This window comes from Oncorhynchus gorbuscha, unplaced genomic scaffold (assembly GCF_021184085.1).
Source record: "Oncorhynchus gorbuscha isolate QuinsamMale2020 ecotype Even-year unplaced genomic scaffold, OgorEven_v1.0 Un_scaffold_601, whole genome shotgun sequence".
NCBI lineage: Eukaryota > Metazoa > Chordata > Actinopteri > Salmoniformes > Salmonidae > Oncorhynchus > Oncorhynchus gorbuscha.
Genome location: NW_025745438.1, coordinates 116,096 through 132,794, shown reverse-complemented (window position 1 = coordinate 132,794; position 16,699 = coordinate 116,096). Strand labels below are relative to the sequence as shown.

The window sequence follows — 16,699 nt, the reverse complement described above, 5'->3', positions numbered from 1 at the left end:
ACAAAGTACTTCCTGTTGATGCTTTTCGGCTTCTTCTGTGGTGTTTAAAAGGTGCCGCCACCTACTGTATATAGTCATCAACACTTCAAGTGCCTGAAGCGGTTTAGGGAGTCATTATGCTAGAAAATAACTATATTCCCTCAAATATATGGTGTTAACCTAATGGGAAAAATGTAGGCTATTTTTGAATAGTGGAGGCAGCGCATATTTTCTTTGACTTGCGGTAACTCTAAATCAATAGTTGTTTAGTTTCCTGAAATGTCAGAAACATTCACTTGCTTCACCATTCTGAAGGTCATGTAACTGTTACATGCAACATTCTTTGAACTTAACAGGACAGATGTTGCTCTCTAGTTTTATGATGTAACAAAGATCTGGTTGAATGTATTCTGCCACTGTCTTCTTGTCTCAGCTGAGTCCAGGCATATGAACTAACAGGTTATAACAACGCAATTATCACAACATGTAATATGGCTATTTTTCTGGCTTTCTTCCCTGGTGATTTTTACCTACACACCGCTACTGCAAGTTGTAGCTTTGCCCTCATTATTTCTCCATGGTTCTGACTTTACCTGCTTGTTGCGCATTGCCTTGTATCAATCTGTGTGCTTTAGGCTAGTAGGCTACTTTGCTAAAGGACAAAATATCCCACGTGTTTATTACCACCATTTTTTATTTTGTCCAGTTGTTCAAATGGAAGGAATGGATATGGAAGATCAAAGATGATAACTAGACATGTTATACCACAGTAGGAATACTGTTAATACGTCACAATTTACCCGATTTATTGTTGACGCTATTAATCTTCAGCGTTTCTTAGTGACAGTAAATATGTAGCTCGCCTACACTACATGTACTTTCTTTGTTACAGCGTTCAGATAAAGAACCGCTAGACCAGAGTCCCCAACTACCATCAACCAATCATATCAATGTGGAACTATTCAGAGCTATAGAGCTTGTAGTCCTTTAAAAAAAATATGCTTGTAGTCCTATATCCCGGAAATGAGTTTACCTATGACTCGTTCAGCCATCTCTATGGGTAAAATTAAATGGGAGAAAGAATAGGGTTTTTGGAATTAATGCAGAAAATAAGTCTTAGGAGAAGTTATAGGTTTTGTTCTATGAGATAGTATCAGTCAGTTAATGACCTTAAATAATTACAATTACAATATTTATTACATAAATCCTTCAAAGTTACATTAGCTGATGAAGACTCTCATAGAACAAAACGTATCCCACAGACCTTTATATTTGGCATATATCCAAAAACGTCACTCCCCCCAAAATGGCTTCCAATCATGGCAACATTTGTGCCTATAAAGATACCATTACCATTTCATGCTTTAGAGCCCCACAGTGGACGTGTCATAACACCCATAAAACATGGTGGTCAAACAGGGAAATGGTTCCAATAGTTTTTCCACCATTCATTTATCCCCTAGGAGATTTTAGAAACACTAACTATAAGGGCTGTGTTTCATGTAGGCCTACCCTGCCAAGACATTTTTTATAACCATGTTAATCTCTGTCGGACAAGGTGACTTTTAAATCAATATAATATATAACATGTATCCATTTAGATGACAATGTGTGATATTGCATGGACATGGCAAACCTGCTTCTAGATCAGAGCTGCATATTATAGATGCAGTAAAGGAGTCAATGGAACGAAGACCGTTCAACATATCTGATCTAACAAAGTGGATATTCGTCAAATCGTCATGATATACAGCATCTGGAAAGTATTCAGACTAGGGCTATCCCGACAAAACAATTCTGTAGACCGAAATTCATTTGTTCTTTTGACCAACTGATTGATCTAAATGTTTCAAAGTGTATTTTTTCTACATATAGACACACCCAATGTGTTTTAATAAAATTAACTATATGCACTGATTTTATCTGATGATTTTAAGCTTAAGGTTTAATGAAATAAGGCAAATGCCTCGAGGGCGCCAGAGATCTAGATAAAAAAAAACGTACCTGATCCAACTATTCTCCTCCCGCTCCTGCTGGCTTTCTCCGATTCTGCCATTACTCTCCTGAAGTTGCCAGTAATGGGCTACAGGAGGAGTTGGCAACCTTTCTCATGTGGAATGCCAATATATCTTACCATTTCTACCAATCTGCGTGCCAGTTATGGTTTTCATATGCACATTTATCATGTGGTTAAACAACCCTAGCCAAATCTTAATAAATGGTACAAACCTAAAAAAGTAACTTATATTGCAATTGCCAACTATGTAAAAATAGCCTACATGAAGCCAACAAATAAACATTGCAGCCTGCAGGTAGAAAATATCCCGATTTTTTAAAATGAAATATCCTATGAATCACATTGACGACATATGGCCTGTCTGCAACTAACTTATATCAACTATTAACGTGGGTCCGGCTCGAAGCTTATGCTAGCGAACTTGCAACATGAAGAAAAGATGAGATGAACCCTCGGTTTCCTGTTCCAATGAGCTCTGGATAGACACAGGTGTAGGTCATTTGCACACGGGATCAGACACTTCGGCAGGAGCTCAATGGAGCTGAGTACCGGCACCTCAAAAGGTTCGACTGCTTGAGCTTCTGTTAGTCTTGTAGAATATTAGCTCAAAAGTATTGTAGAGCTTCTGTACCAAAATATAAACAGTACCAGCATGAGTACCAGAACCTGTTTCAGTCCAAGTCAAGCACTGATAAGAAGTGATCAGGTAGGCCTATTATGACATTTCCACTGGATCAGAGGATGGCATTTTATCTTTTCACACTGGTTATTTCAAGTGAGAGAGCTGGAAAGATTTTCCAAATACAATGATTAAATATTGCAATTCTCAATGGATGTAAAAACAGACTTTGGTGGCTTGCTGTTTTGAGGTGAAGAAGACAACATTTACTTTGAGAAGCTCCACGGGTCATTAGTGATGGTGCGTTAAGCCAACCAGAAATACTATCAGATCTCCAAATGGGCACATTTATGTACATTTGCCCGCAGGCCAGGTAGCCTATAGACCTACTTCTATGCATGTGGGTCTTTACTCAACATTGACAGGAGGCTCCAAACAAAAGACTGACTAAAATGACAAAACTCATAAATGGAATGAAATCAACCAAACCTCGTTTCTCTCAAGTGCAGCATAGGTTGTGCGGTCTGCAAACAACGTGTCGACTCCGACAATAATACTGGAATAATTATATTGAATGCATTAACATAAATTACCGTAACCAAAGTAACAAACATTGTAGATTAGGAATTAACGTTAGAATGAACTACTGGTGATATGTAATGGGGAAGTGATATCAAACGCAAACAATTCACACAATGAAGTTATGAAACAATGAATGTGCACAAATTGGCAGGAGAGAGAGAGCGTTTTGGAGAGAGAAGCACATTGTGCATCTGGGCGCTCTATGGTCAATCTGACATCTGCATTGGCCATGCAGCATTTATGGTGATAAGGCCTCAGTAGAAGTCAGGGAATTCATACTACTTGCACTTCGCGAAACAGCGCAAGAAGTGAGTTTATTTTCTACACGATGTACCGTCAACGCGGAGCTAAAGAGCCCTCCACATTGTTACAACATTTGGGAGGAGCATATATATATTTGCGCCCATCTCAGGTAACTAATCTATTGGAGGCCTAGACTAAAATCCCATCTCAGGTAACTAATCTATTGGAGGCCTAGACTAAAAGCATATTCATGCTTGATCCGAAAATGTATGTGTGTCTCACACACACGTTCCTACTTGACTAAAACCAACAGCCTGACAACCAAACAATCGACTAATTTGGGGTCATCACTGGGTCTGAATACTTACCGAATGCACTATATGTATTGTAACAGGCTCACAATGTGGTTACTTAAGTCCAATTTGGATATATTTGGCTGTTTTTGCAGGATAACGTTTAAAAGTTTAAGTGACTTCTAAATGCTTACTCCGGTTAGCATAGCTAGCATCTGTGGTAGTCAATCATTTTTAACTGTAATGCAGTTGATTGGGGAATATGAAATTAACATTTGCTGGTTGGGGTTGACATACAAGCATTATACTCTGATTTGTACCTCAATATATTGTGACATACACATATAAAGAATAGTCTAAATGTAGGATCATTTTGCTGGGGGGCAATGAAGAAAAGTCTGCAGCACCCGGCCTCCCCCTGCTAGAATCCGAAGTCAAATGTCTGCTGTTTGCTGATGATCTGGTGCTTCTGTCACCAACCAAGGAGGGCCTACAGCAGCACCTAGATCTTATGCACAGATTCTGTCAGACCGGGGCCCTGACAGTAAATCTCAGTAAGACCAAAATAATGGTGCTCCAAAAAAGGTCCAGTCACCAGGACCACAAATACAAATTCCATCTAGACACTGTTGCCCTAGAGCACACAAAAAACTATACATACCTTGGCCTAAACATCAGCGCCACAGGTAACTTCCACAAAGCTGTGAACGATCTGAGAGACAAGGCAAGAAGGGCATTCTATGCCATCAAAAGAAACATAAATTTCAACATACCAATTAGGATTTGGCTAAAAATACTTGAATCAGTCATAGAGCCCATTGCCCTTTAAGGTTGTGAGGTCTGGGGTCCGCTCACCAACCAAGACTTCACAAAATGGGACAAACACCAAATTGAGACTCTGCACGCAGAATTCTGCAAAAATATCCTCCGTGTACAACGTAAAACACCAAATAATGCATGCAGAGCAGAATTAGGCCGATACCCACTAATTATAAAAATCCAGAAAAGAGCCGTTAAATTCTACAACCACCTAAAAGGAAGTGATTCACAAACCTTCCATAACAAAGCCATCACCTACAGAGAGATGAACCTGGAGAAGAGTCCCCTAAGCAAGCTGGTCCTGGGGCTCTGTTCACAAACACAAACACACCCTACAGAGCCCCAGGACAACAGCACAATTAGACCCAACCAAATCATGAGAAAACTAAAAGATAATTACTTAACACATTGGAAAGAATTAACAAAAAAACAGAGCAAACTAGAATGCTATTTGGCCCTACACAGAGAGTACACAGTGGCAGAATACCTGACCACTGTGACTGACCCAAAATTAAGGAAAGCTTTGACTATGTACAGACTCAGTGAGCATAGCCTTGCTATTGAGAAAGGCTGCCGTAGGCAGACATGGCTCTCAAGAGAAGACAGGCTATGTGCTCACTGCCCACAAAATGAGGTGGAAACTGAGCTGCACTTCCTAACCTCCTGCCCAATGTATGACCATATTAGAGAGACATATTTCCCCCAGATTACACAGATCCACAAAGAATTCGGAAAAAAATCCAATTTTGAAAAACTCCCATACCTTTTGGTTGAAATTCCACAGTGTGCCATCACAGCAGCAAGATTTGTGACCTGTTGCCACGAGAAAAGGGCAACCAGTGAAGAACAAACACCATTGTAAATACAACCCATATTTATGCTTATTCATTTTATCTTGTGTCATTTAACTATTTGTACATTGTATATATATATATATAATATGACATTTGTAATGTCTTTACTGTTTTTAAACTTCTGTATGTGTAATGTTTACTGTTAATTTTTGTTGTTTTTCACTTTATATATTCACTTTGTATGTTGTCTACCTCACTTGCTTTGGCAATGTTAACACATGTTTCCCATGCCAATAAAGCCCTTGAATTGAATTGAATTGAGATTCAGGATTATTCCCCCCATGGCCTTTTCTCCCACATATTTCCATGGCAATTCCATTGTTTTGCTCGAGTTTGATTGACTTCTTTACTGCATCTACAGTTGAAGTCAGAAGTTTACATACACTTAGGTTGGAGCCATTACAACTCGTTTTTCAACCACTCCACACATTTCTTGTTAACAAACTATAGTTTGGCAAGTCAGTTAGGACATTTACTTTGTGTGTGACACGTCATTTTCCCAACATTTGTTTACAGATTATTTCACTAATAATTCACTATCACAATTCCAGTGGGTCAGAAGTTTATATACACTGTGCCTTTAAACAGGTTGGAAAATTCCAGAAAATTGACATGGCTTTAGAAGCTTCTGAACCTGAAAGACCGCTCAGCAAGGAAGAAGCCACTGCTCCAAAACCGCCATAAAAAGCCAGACTACGGTTTGCAACTGCACATGGGGACAAAGATCTTACATTTTTAGTTTTCTGGTGTTTTTCCACATAGGCCCTAAATGAACAATGCTTTCCACACATCTAAGGTTTCTCTCCAGTGTGTGTTTGCTGGTGTGAATTTAGGTTCCCTGATTGACTGAAGCTCTTCCCACACTGATCACAGGTATAAGGTTTCTCTCCAGTATGTGTTCGCTGGTGTGTATTCAGGTGTACGGATTGACTGAATCTCTTCCCACAATGATCACAGCTGTAAGGCTTCTCACCAGTGTGTGTTCGCTGGTGTATAATCAGGGAGAAAGCTACAGCAAAGCTCTTCCCACACTGACCACAGCAAAAAGGTTTCTTTGCTGTGTGTATGCGCTGGTGTATAGTTAGTGTTTCTGAAGAAGCAAAGCTCTTTCCACACTGATAACAACTATAAGGCTTATCTCTGGTGTGTGTTCGCTGGTGTGTAGTCAGATTGGAAGCTACAGCAAAGCTCTTCCCACATAGACAGACATAAGGTTTCTCTCCAGTGTGTGTACGCTGGTGTCTAGTCAGGGAGGAAGTTAGAGCAAAGCTCTTCCCACACTGATCACAGCTATAAGGCTTCACTCCAGTGTGTGTTAGTTGGTGTGTTGTCAGGTGGCCAGACTGACTGAAGCTCTTCCCACATTGATCACAGCTATAAGGCTTCACTCCAGTGTGTGTTAGCTTGTGTATGTTTAGGGCGCCCAAATAAGCAAAGCTTTTCCCACAATCAAGGCAGGGGTAAGGCCTCTCCCCTGAATGAATTCTCAGATGATATTTTAAGGTTTGAGAAGCAGTGAAACTCTTCCCACACTGAGAGCAGCAGTACGGTTTCTTTCCGGTGTGAATCCGCTGGTGAATAATGAAGCCACTTCGGCTTGTGAAATTCTTCCCACAGTTAGAGCAGCAGTGGTGAGGTTTCTTCCCTGTACGTCTCTGCTGGGGTTTCTTGAGATGTTCTGATTTGGAGAGAGTCTTCTCTGTCTCTTCAGCAACATCGTGTGGCTGAGGCTCCCCAGATGATACGCCCCTCCCACTGAGAGAACGAGAGTTAGGGGTGTCCCCTGTGAAAGACATTGAATAATTAGGTTTTGGAAATATGTGTGAATAAATACATTTGTTATTTCGCAGACGCTCTTATCCAGAGAGAATTACAGCAGCAATTAGGGTTAAGTACCTTGCTCAAGATATGATATCAAATCTCCCTCCTCGTGTCCTTCTCTCACAGCTCCACTCTGCCCTGCTGTTTTCCTGCAGTCGACCAGCCGCACAGAAACCCTCTTCAGACCCAGCAGTAAGGTGCTACCAGGAGAGTTGTGACCAGGGGACTCCGGCAGGGTGGAGGGGGACGGACTAGCTCTGTCCTGGTGACCACAGGAAGTATTGTACATAGAATATCATTAGACCAAACATTTGATTAGTCTAAATCTCTGATTGATGGCTGCATCCTTATAATACCTCCTTTCTCCTGAAGTGTGTAATCGTTCACTACTTTACACTTCAATCACTTCAGATAATTTTTCAAATGTTAGTGGTAGATTTTTTTACAAATGTAAAAACGTATAACACTTCTAATTTCTAAATTTCTAAATGGAAGAAGTACACTTGTAATGCCTCCTGTCTTATGTTCAGAACCTTTGAGTATTCATTGGAGTTGAACAAGTTTTTCACCCCTGAGCCAATCTTGGTTAACACAGAACTAATGTCTCATGTAATTAGTCAGCTGCACGATTTAGTTCTGAGTTCATACATGTTAGGATGAGAGCTTAACAGATGCTAGAAGGAAGAGCTCCACCCTCAAGATATGGGCCGAATGTCCCTTCCCCTTTCCAAAATGTTGGCGAACGCCAACACCTGCGAAACCGTGATTTGTCGTAATAACCAGAGGAAAAAGCAAAACACCTGAACTACTGCTGCTCATTATGATGTAGTTTTTAGAGCTAAATCCATCAATTATTTGGTTTTACCCTCCACCCTAAATTAAATGAATGTAAATCTATACAGTTATCCCCATGTACAATAGAGCCACCGCTTTCTGTTGCCTTTTACAGTTTGTTTCTAGCCTAAAGCGTTGCAGAGTTATGTATCCTATACATTTATATAATAAGGGTTTGGGGGGCATTTGTGTGTTGCATTTACACGACTATCTCATCATACACCACATGACCAAAGGTATAGGGACACCTGCTCGTCGAACAACTCTTAACAAAATCACAGGCATTATTTTGGAGTTGGTCCGTCCCCCTTTTGGTGCTATAACAGCCTCCACTCTGCTGAGAAGTCTCCCCACTAGATGTTGGCGCATTGCTGTTGGGACTTGCTTCAATTCAGCAACGAGCATTAGTGAGGTTGGGCATTGATGTTGGCCGTTTAGGCCTGGCTCGGGGTCTGGGTTCTAATTCATCCCAAAGGTGTTTGATGGGGTTGAGGACAGGGCTCTGTGCGGATCAGTGAAGTTCTTCCACACCAATCTCGAGAAAACAATTCTGTATTGACCTCACTTTGTGCACAGGAGCATTGTCATGCTGAAACAGGAAAGGGCCTTCTCCAAACTGTTACCACAAAGTTGGAAGGGCAGAATGTAATTGTATGCTATAGCGTTAAGAATTGCCTTCACTGGAACTAAGGGGCCTAGCCCGAACCATGTAAAAAAAGTCCCAGACAATTATTCCTTCTCCACCAAAGTTTACAGTTGGCACTATGCATTGGGGAAGGTAGCATTCTCCTGACATCCACCAAACCCAGATTTGTCCGTCGGTGGCGAGCCTTACACCGCTCCAGCCGACGCTTCGCATTGCACATAGTGATCTTAGGCTTGTGTGCGGCTGCTCAGCTATGGAAACCCATTTCATGAAACTCCCGACCAGGAGTTATTATGCTAACATTGCGTCCAGAGGCAGTTTGGTACCCGGTATGAAATGTTGGAACTGAGGACAAATGTCTTAAGGTCTTTACTGTTACATAAACAAATAACACAAGCTCTAAGGCCACAAGACTGTGTACCTCCTGCTATGCTCTCAACGTGAGGATCGGTACAAACAAAGTAATAGGACTTGCTGAAGCTGCCATCTTGTGCCGTTGTTTTCCACGTACATCTTTTCAAGAACTGACTGTGTTAACAAACCTCCAAACGAGCTTCAATGCCATACAACACTCCTTCCGTGGCCTCCAACTGCTCTTAAACGCTAGTAAAACTAAATGCATGTTCTTCAACTGTGTCTGGCTAGACTGTAAACTTTACTTCCAGACTCATATTAAACATTTCCAATCCAAAATTAAATCTAGAATCGGCTTCCTATTCACGCCACCAAACATGCCCTCCTAAAACTGGCTATCCTACCGATCCTTGACTTCGGCGATGTCATAGCTAGCTAGTGTTTGGTATAAATTACAACATTGTTATTCAAATGACCTTTTATATTAGAATATTCTTCAATTAGTACTTTCACACTGTCTGTTGGCCTGAGAGGAGCCTCTGGTGCCTAATGCTGGCAGTTTATTTACAATGCCTTGGTGATGAAACCTAAACTACATTCCACTACATGATTAGTGTGTGTCAAATGCTGTTCTGCCAGGGCCAGGAAAACTCTCCCTCCCGTTTCTCTCCCACATCACAAATGGACACTGGACTTCATCTGTTGAGGGAAGGATCTAGTGTCCTAAGCATGATCTTTTCTGTATAAACAAGCAGTAAATGACCTAGAGACAGACATCTGGCGCCATGTAAATCTCACTGTCTGTTACTGTCTGTACCCTTGTATAATTTCACAAATCTGTTACTTATGAGGACTCAGGAGGACTATAAAAAGTAGTAACATAACCCTGCTTATTTGGGCTTTTTGCTCTACACCATCTGGTGACCACTAACGCTCCATTTACTGCAGTAATTAATAATAAAGTTGGATGGTTTTGTAGAAATATAAAAGTCTCTCCTTTTGATTAGAATAATTACAAGTTGCAAAAGTTCATTGTATTGCATTGTAAGGTAACAGCGTGACAATGTTGTTTTTAACTGATGTAACGTTAGCTAGCTAATTATGTTTTGTGGAAAACTGTAGGACAGCCGTTTGGACATTGTAAGTCGCTCTGGATAAGAGCGTCTGCTAAATGACTTAAATGTAAATGTAACTATCTATCGTCAGCTGTTCTTGTCTGTTAGGTAACTTTGGTCTTTTTTTAAAACAAACCTTCCAGAAACAATTACACCTTTCATTGCCTGTTAGCTAGCTACAAAAGATAACTTAGCTGCTGGACTTTGGACTAAACAAGCTAACTTATTGTTGCCAAGCAACAGAGATGCTGACCAGGCTAGAACTCTGAGATGAAGCTGAAAATAAACTCGCATCAGAAATGCCACAAAAAGGAAGCACGTCATTGGTTCATAATGGACGGAAATGTGCACGTGAGGTAATGCTGGAAAAGTGGAGGCAGCCCGTTTTCTTTGTGACTTGCGGTAACTAAATCAATAGTTATTTAGTAGTTCTAAAATGTCGGAAACAATAACTGGCTTGACCATGCTGTAGGTCATGTAACTTTGTTACTTGCAAAATGTATGACTGAACAAAAAGTGTGGTTGAATTTATTCTGCCACTGTCTTGTCAATGCATACTATTAACTAACAGGTTATAGAGCAAACGACGCAATTCTCACTGGCTTCCTGGTGACTTCACCGCTACTGCAAGATGTAGCTTTAGCCTCATTATTTCTCCATGGTTCTGACTTTACCTGCTCGTTGCGCATTGCATTGTATCAATGCGTGCGCTTTAGGCTAGTAGGCTACTTTGCTGAAGGACAACATTTCCCTGGGTTTTATTGCCACCAGTTGTTTTTTGTCCAGTTGTTCAAATGAAACGAAGTTGATAACTAGACCTAAACATGTTATACACCACATTGGGCATACTGTTAATAAAAGTAAACTAAACTTACCCGATCCATAGTGGAAGCTATTCTTTCTTCAGCGTTTATTCAAATAAAAAAGTGACAGTAAATCTGTAGCTCGCCTACATTTACAGTTACTTTCTTTGTTGCAGAATTCAGATTTAAAAAACAGCTAGATCAGAGCGATCAGATGTCATTATCAATATCAAAACTTAAGTGGTGACAAATAAGTGTCTGATGTGGGCTAATCTTAGTTTAGAAAGATCCAGGATAAGATTTTACCTGATCTATTAAAGTCAATAAAACGTTCAACACCCTATTCACCAAGAATCCTGTTGTCTGTTATCGTCTAACTCTATACGAGTCTGTTGGAACAACGTCCTCTTCGAGAGTCCAGATAGTTGTAATTCTCTAAGGCCCAGTAATGGACGCCTATAAAATACCAGACTGATAGCAGCAGCGCTATCCGTGCAGTGAACCAGAAACCCCCGATGTATGTCCAATCCGACGTCCTCAGTGTCCATTTACAGCAATGCAACCGTGGTCGAAGTCAAGACTTCCCGCGAGAGCTGTTGAAAAGTAATAAAACGGTCTTCTTCTTCGGTATTATAAGCGCTTCGCATACAATTGTTAAGTGCATGTCGCCACCTACTGATTTGTCTGTTTATCAGCGTACTATTTTGTAGTACTATTCTGTAGAATGAAATCATTACACTTTGAAAAAAATGCCCAACCAACTAACCCTACACCCATTAAAACTTTAGAATTATTCCTCTACTTTGGCCCTCTGATTCAACACCAGACCAGCAGACTGGGAGGACGGGATATTATCGTTCAAAACACCTTGTAACTCTGCAGTAAAATATTGTACACCCAAGTTCTTTGCAGCCACCACAACATCTATCCACTGTGTTTTACATTCTATTCCTGTGGTACAGTTGACAACCATGGCCATGAAAACAAAACAAAACAACCTTTCTGTAGCATGTTATTCCTATCACTCTCTATTGACCTCCGCCTAATCACAGGGATCCTCTTAGGATCCTTCACCTTGGACCCATCTTCCTCTACTACTCTCTTCACTGCCTCAGCATACAACACCTTCTACACTACTGTGATCCTGGTAACCTCAACCTGTCTTTCTCTCACTGGACACATCTGATCTCCAGCACCATGTGTACCCCTACAGTTTATACACACAACTTTTTACATCAATACTACACATTCCTTTCTCTCAGGTCCTCCTGCACACTTCTCACATCTAGGAATCTCCCTGCCACACACTGCTGGAAGGAAGTTGTCAAGGAAAGGAGTTTGTGTTTATACAGGAAGTACCACCTCATTTACCGTAAACCAATCATGTCAATGTCGAGCTATATGAGATCTTCAGCTTGTAGTCTTAAAACTCGGAAATGAGTTACTTTTGGCTCGTTCAGCCATCCCAATGGGAAAAATTAATGGGGAAAAATGTGGGTTTTGGAATTGATGGCGAAAATAAGGTTCGCACAGGCTAAGGAGATCTTATACATTTTTGTTGAGATAATAGCAGTCAGTGAGTATGACCATTATGAATTATGAAGCCTTTGTGATGTGCTTTGTTTTATTACATAAATACTTCAAAATTCACAAGAAGTGACATTCGCTGATAGATTGTATAGCATCTAAACCTGTGTTTCCACAGACCTTATTGTCTGCATTTATCCAAACACCACACAAAAACACCATTCATTTCCCCATAGGCTTTGTCCAGCGAACCATGGCAAAATTAGTGCCTATAAAATGATGGCATTACTATTTGTCTCTATAGAGAGAAATCTGTAAGGTTTCTCTCCAGTGTGAATCCACTGGTGAATAATGAAGCCACTCCTTCTAGTGAAACTCTTCCCAGAGTCAGAGCAGCAGTGGTGAGGTTTCTTCCCTATACGTCCCTGCTGGTGTTCTTGAGATGTTCTGATCTGGAGAGATTCTTTGTCTCGTCAGCAACATGATATTGTTGAGGCCCCCCAGATAAGTCCCTTCCACTGAGAGAGCAACGGTTAGGAGTGTCCCCTGTGAAACAAAGACATTGAATAAATAGGTTTTGGAAATATGGGTCCGTAAACAAATACAATAACAATTAGGGTTAAGTACCTTATTCAAAAGGTACAGACAGATTGTTCACCTCCTTAATGAAACTGTATCGATAATTTACTGGCCACTGAATGTTTTACTGTTTTATAATGTCATAAATTTACCTTTCAAATGTGTCCAGGCCTCGGGGGGAGTCCGGACCCCCACCCCATCATGAGCTACCACCTCCACCCAGACCACCACTCCTCAGAGAGGTCACTACATGCCTCAGAGAACTCTGATGTCAAAGGCAGAACACTGTAAGAGTGCAACATACACTGCTCAAAAAAATAAAGGGAACACTTAAACAACACAATGTAACTCCAAGTCAATCACACTTCTGTGAAATCAAACTGTCCACTTAGGAAGCAACACTGATTGACAATACATGTCACATGCTGTTGTGCAAATGGAATAGACAACAGGTGGAAATTATAGGCAATTAGCAAGACACCCCCAATAAAGGAGTGGTTCTGCAGGTGGTGACCACAGACCACTTCTCAGTTCCTATGCTTCCTGGCTGATGTTTTGGTCACTTTTGAATGCTGGTGGTGATTTCACTGTAGTGGTAGCATGAAGCGGAGTCTACAACCCACACAAGTGGCTCAGGTAGTGCAGCTCATCCAGGATGGCACATCAATGCGAGCTGTGGCAAGAAGGTTTGTTGTCTGTCAGCGTAGTGTCCAGAGCATGGAGGTGCTTACATTTACATTACATTTAAGTCATTTAGCAGACGCTCTTATCCAGAGCGACTTACAAATTGGTGCATTCACCTTATGACATCCAGTGGGACAGTCACTTAACAATAGTGCATCTAAAACTTAGGGGGGGTGGGGTGAGAGGGATTACTTAACCTATCCTAGGTATTCCTTAAAGAGGTGGGGTTTCAGGTGTCTCCGGAAGGTGGTGATTGACTCCGCTGTCCTGGCGTCGTGAGGGAGTTTGTTCCACCATTGGGGGGGCCAGGGCAGCGAACAGTTTTGACTGGGCTGAGCGGGAGCTGTACTTCCTCAGTGGTAGGGAGGCGAGCAGGCCAGAGGTGGATGAACGCAGTGCCCTTGTTTGGGTGTAGGGCCTGATCAGAGCCTGGAGGTACTGAGGTGCCGTTCCCCTCACAGCTCCGTAGGCAAGCACCATGGTCTTGTAGCGGATGCGAGCTTCAACTGGAAGCCAGTGGAGAGAACGGAGGAGCGGGGTGACGTGAGAGAACTTGGGAAGGTTGAACACCAGACGGGCTGCGGCGTTCTGGATGAGTTGAAGGGGTTTAATGGCACAGGCAGGGAGCCCAGCCAACAGACGGGAGATGACAAGTGCCTGGATTAGGACCTGCGCCGCTTCCTGTGGCCTGTCTCCTGGTGCTACCAGGAGACAGGCCAGAGACGTGGAGGAGGCCATAGGAGGGCAACAACCCAGCAGCAGGACCGCTACCTCTGCCTTTGTGCAAGGAGGAGCACTGCCAGAGCCCTGCAAAATGACCTCCAGCAGGCCACAAATGTGCATGTGTCTGCTCATACGGTCAGAAACAGACTCCATGAGGGTGGTATGAGGGCACGACGTCCACAGGTGGGGGTTGTGCTTACAGCCCAACACCGTGCAGGACGTTTGGCATTTGCCAGAGAACACCAAGATTGGCAAATTTGCCTGGCGCCCTGTGCTCTTCACAGATGAAAGCAGGTTCACACTGAACACGTGACAGGCGTAACAGAGTCTGGAGATGCCGTGGAGAACGTTCTGCTGCCTGCAACATCCTCCAGCATGACCGGTTTGGCGGTGGGTCAGTCATGGTGTGGGGTGGCATTTCTTTGGGGGGCCGCACAGCCCTCCATGTGCTCGCCAGAGGTAGCCTGACTGCCTTTAGGTACCAAGATGAGATTCTCAGACCCCTTGTGAGACCATATGCTGGTGCGGTTGGCCCTGGGTTCCTCCTAATGCAAGACAATGCTAGACCTCATGTAGCTGGAGTGTGTCAGCAGTTCCTGCAAGAGGAAGGCATTGATGCTATGGACTGGCCTGCCCGTTCCCCAGACCTTAATCCAATTGAGCACATCTGGGACATCATATCTCGCTCCATCCACCAACGCCACGTTGCCCCACAGACTGTCCAGGAGTTGGCGGATGCTTTAGTCCAGGTCTGGGAGAAGATCCCTCAGGAGACCACCCGCCACCTCATCAGGAGCATGCCCATGCATTGTAGGGAGGTCATACAGGCACGTGGAGGCCACACACACGACTGAGCCTAATTTTGACTTGTTTTAAGGACATTACATGAAAGTTGGATCAGCCTGTAGTGTGGTTTTCCACTTTAATTTTGAGTGTGACTCCAAATCCAGACCTCCATGGGTTGATAAATTTGATTTCCATTGATAATTTTTGTGTGATTTTGTTGTCAGCACATTCAACTATGTTAATAAAAAAGTATTTAATAAGAATATTTCATTCATTCAGATCTAGGATGTGTTATTTTAGTGTTTATTTTTTTGAGCAGTGTATTTTCAGATAGAAACAGGAAATAGACAAACACTTTGATAATGCAATGTGTTGTCAATTGGACAAAATACACATTAGGAAAATGTTAAGATCATTGAAGCAAATAAAAAAAGAGTAAGGGACCAATTATGGACCGTTGCATGAAGAAGGTGAAGAGTGAAGAACATTTTGACTCTGACTCCAATATTACATGAATGCTAAAGACCCATAATTGTATCAATGAATCTAACCAAGGTAGCGAGCCTTGAGTCACCACTCAGAATACTATACGATGCAAGTGTCTAGGTTTACCGTTATGCATTCATTAAAAGACTAAGTGACGAGCTAATATCTTGCAATCAATGATCTAGCATTAAAGGTAAGAATCTCTGGATTAACTATCTAATATTAGCTAAATGTAGTAATGAATAAATTGGCTACATTTCTATATATTGACAATTCTGGGACCTGTCATGGGCAAGTTTTAAAATGTCACAATACATGTTAGTGATGTTGTCGGCTAGAGATGATGTGCAGGAGCGTTTAAGGGATTTGTTTAATTGCATGATGTCTATTTTCATGCTAATTAGCATTAGTGACATTTGAGATTAAAAAGAGCAGACTATATTTATAAAAGTCACCTTGTCCAAGAGATTTTCAGGGTAATCAAAATGTCTCGCCAGGGTAAGCCTATGGGAAATCCCCTATAGGGAAAAATGAATGGTGGATAGCAATTGGAACCATTTCCTTGTTTGGTCACCAGGTTTTATGGGTTTTATGACTCGTCCATGTGGGGCTCTAAAGAGAGGACTAGTAATGGCATTTTTTTTATAGGCACTAATTTTCCATGGTTCATTGGACAAAGCCTGTGGAGAAAATGTAACAGTGTTTTTGTATGGTGTTTGGATAAATGCTGAAAATAAGGACTGTTGTAAACACAGGTTTAGGAGATCTTATTAGATTTGTTCCAGAATCTTTATCAGCTAACGTCACTTGTGAATTTAAGAATTTGTTTAACTAAAAAAGCATATAAATCACAAACACTACATTATTCATAAAGGTCATATTAACTGACTGCTATTATCTCATAGATCAAAACGTATAAGATCTCCTTAGCCAGT

General features: G+C 41.7%; 1 protein-coding gene across 1 annotated transcript; it reads right to left on the bottom strand.

The window, feature by feature from the left end:
* Window positions 1–6,017: 6,017 nt before the first annotated feature.
* LOC124019022 (zinc finger protein 501-like) lies at window positions 6,018–11,551 on the bottom strand. The gene is made up of 3 exons (XM_046334375.1): window positions 11,052–11,551; window positions 7,303–7,489; window positions 6,018–7,189 (listed from the first exon to the last, which is right to left on the bottom strand). Exons 1-3 carry the CDS (start codon window positions 11,058–11,060, stop codon window positions 6,198–6,200), a joined length of 1,188 nt encoding a protein of 395 aa, XP_046190331.1. The 5' UTR covers window positions 11,061–11,551; the 3' UTR covers window positions 6,018–6,197.
* Window positions 11,552–16,699: the final 5,148 nt, after the last annotated feature.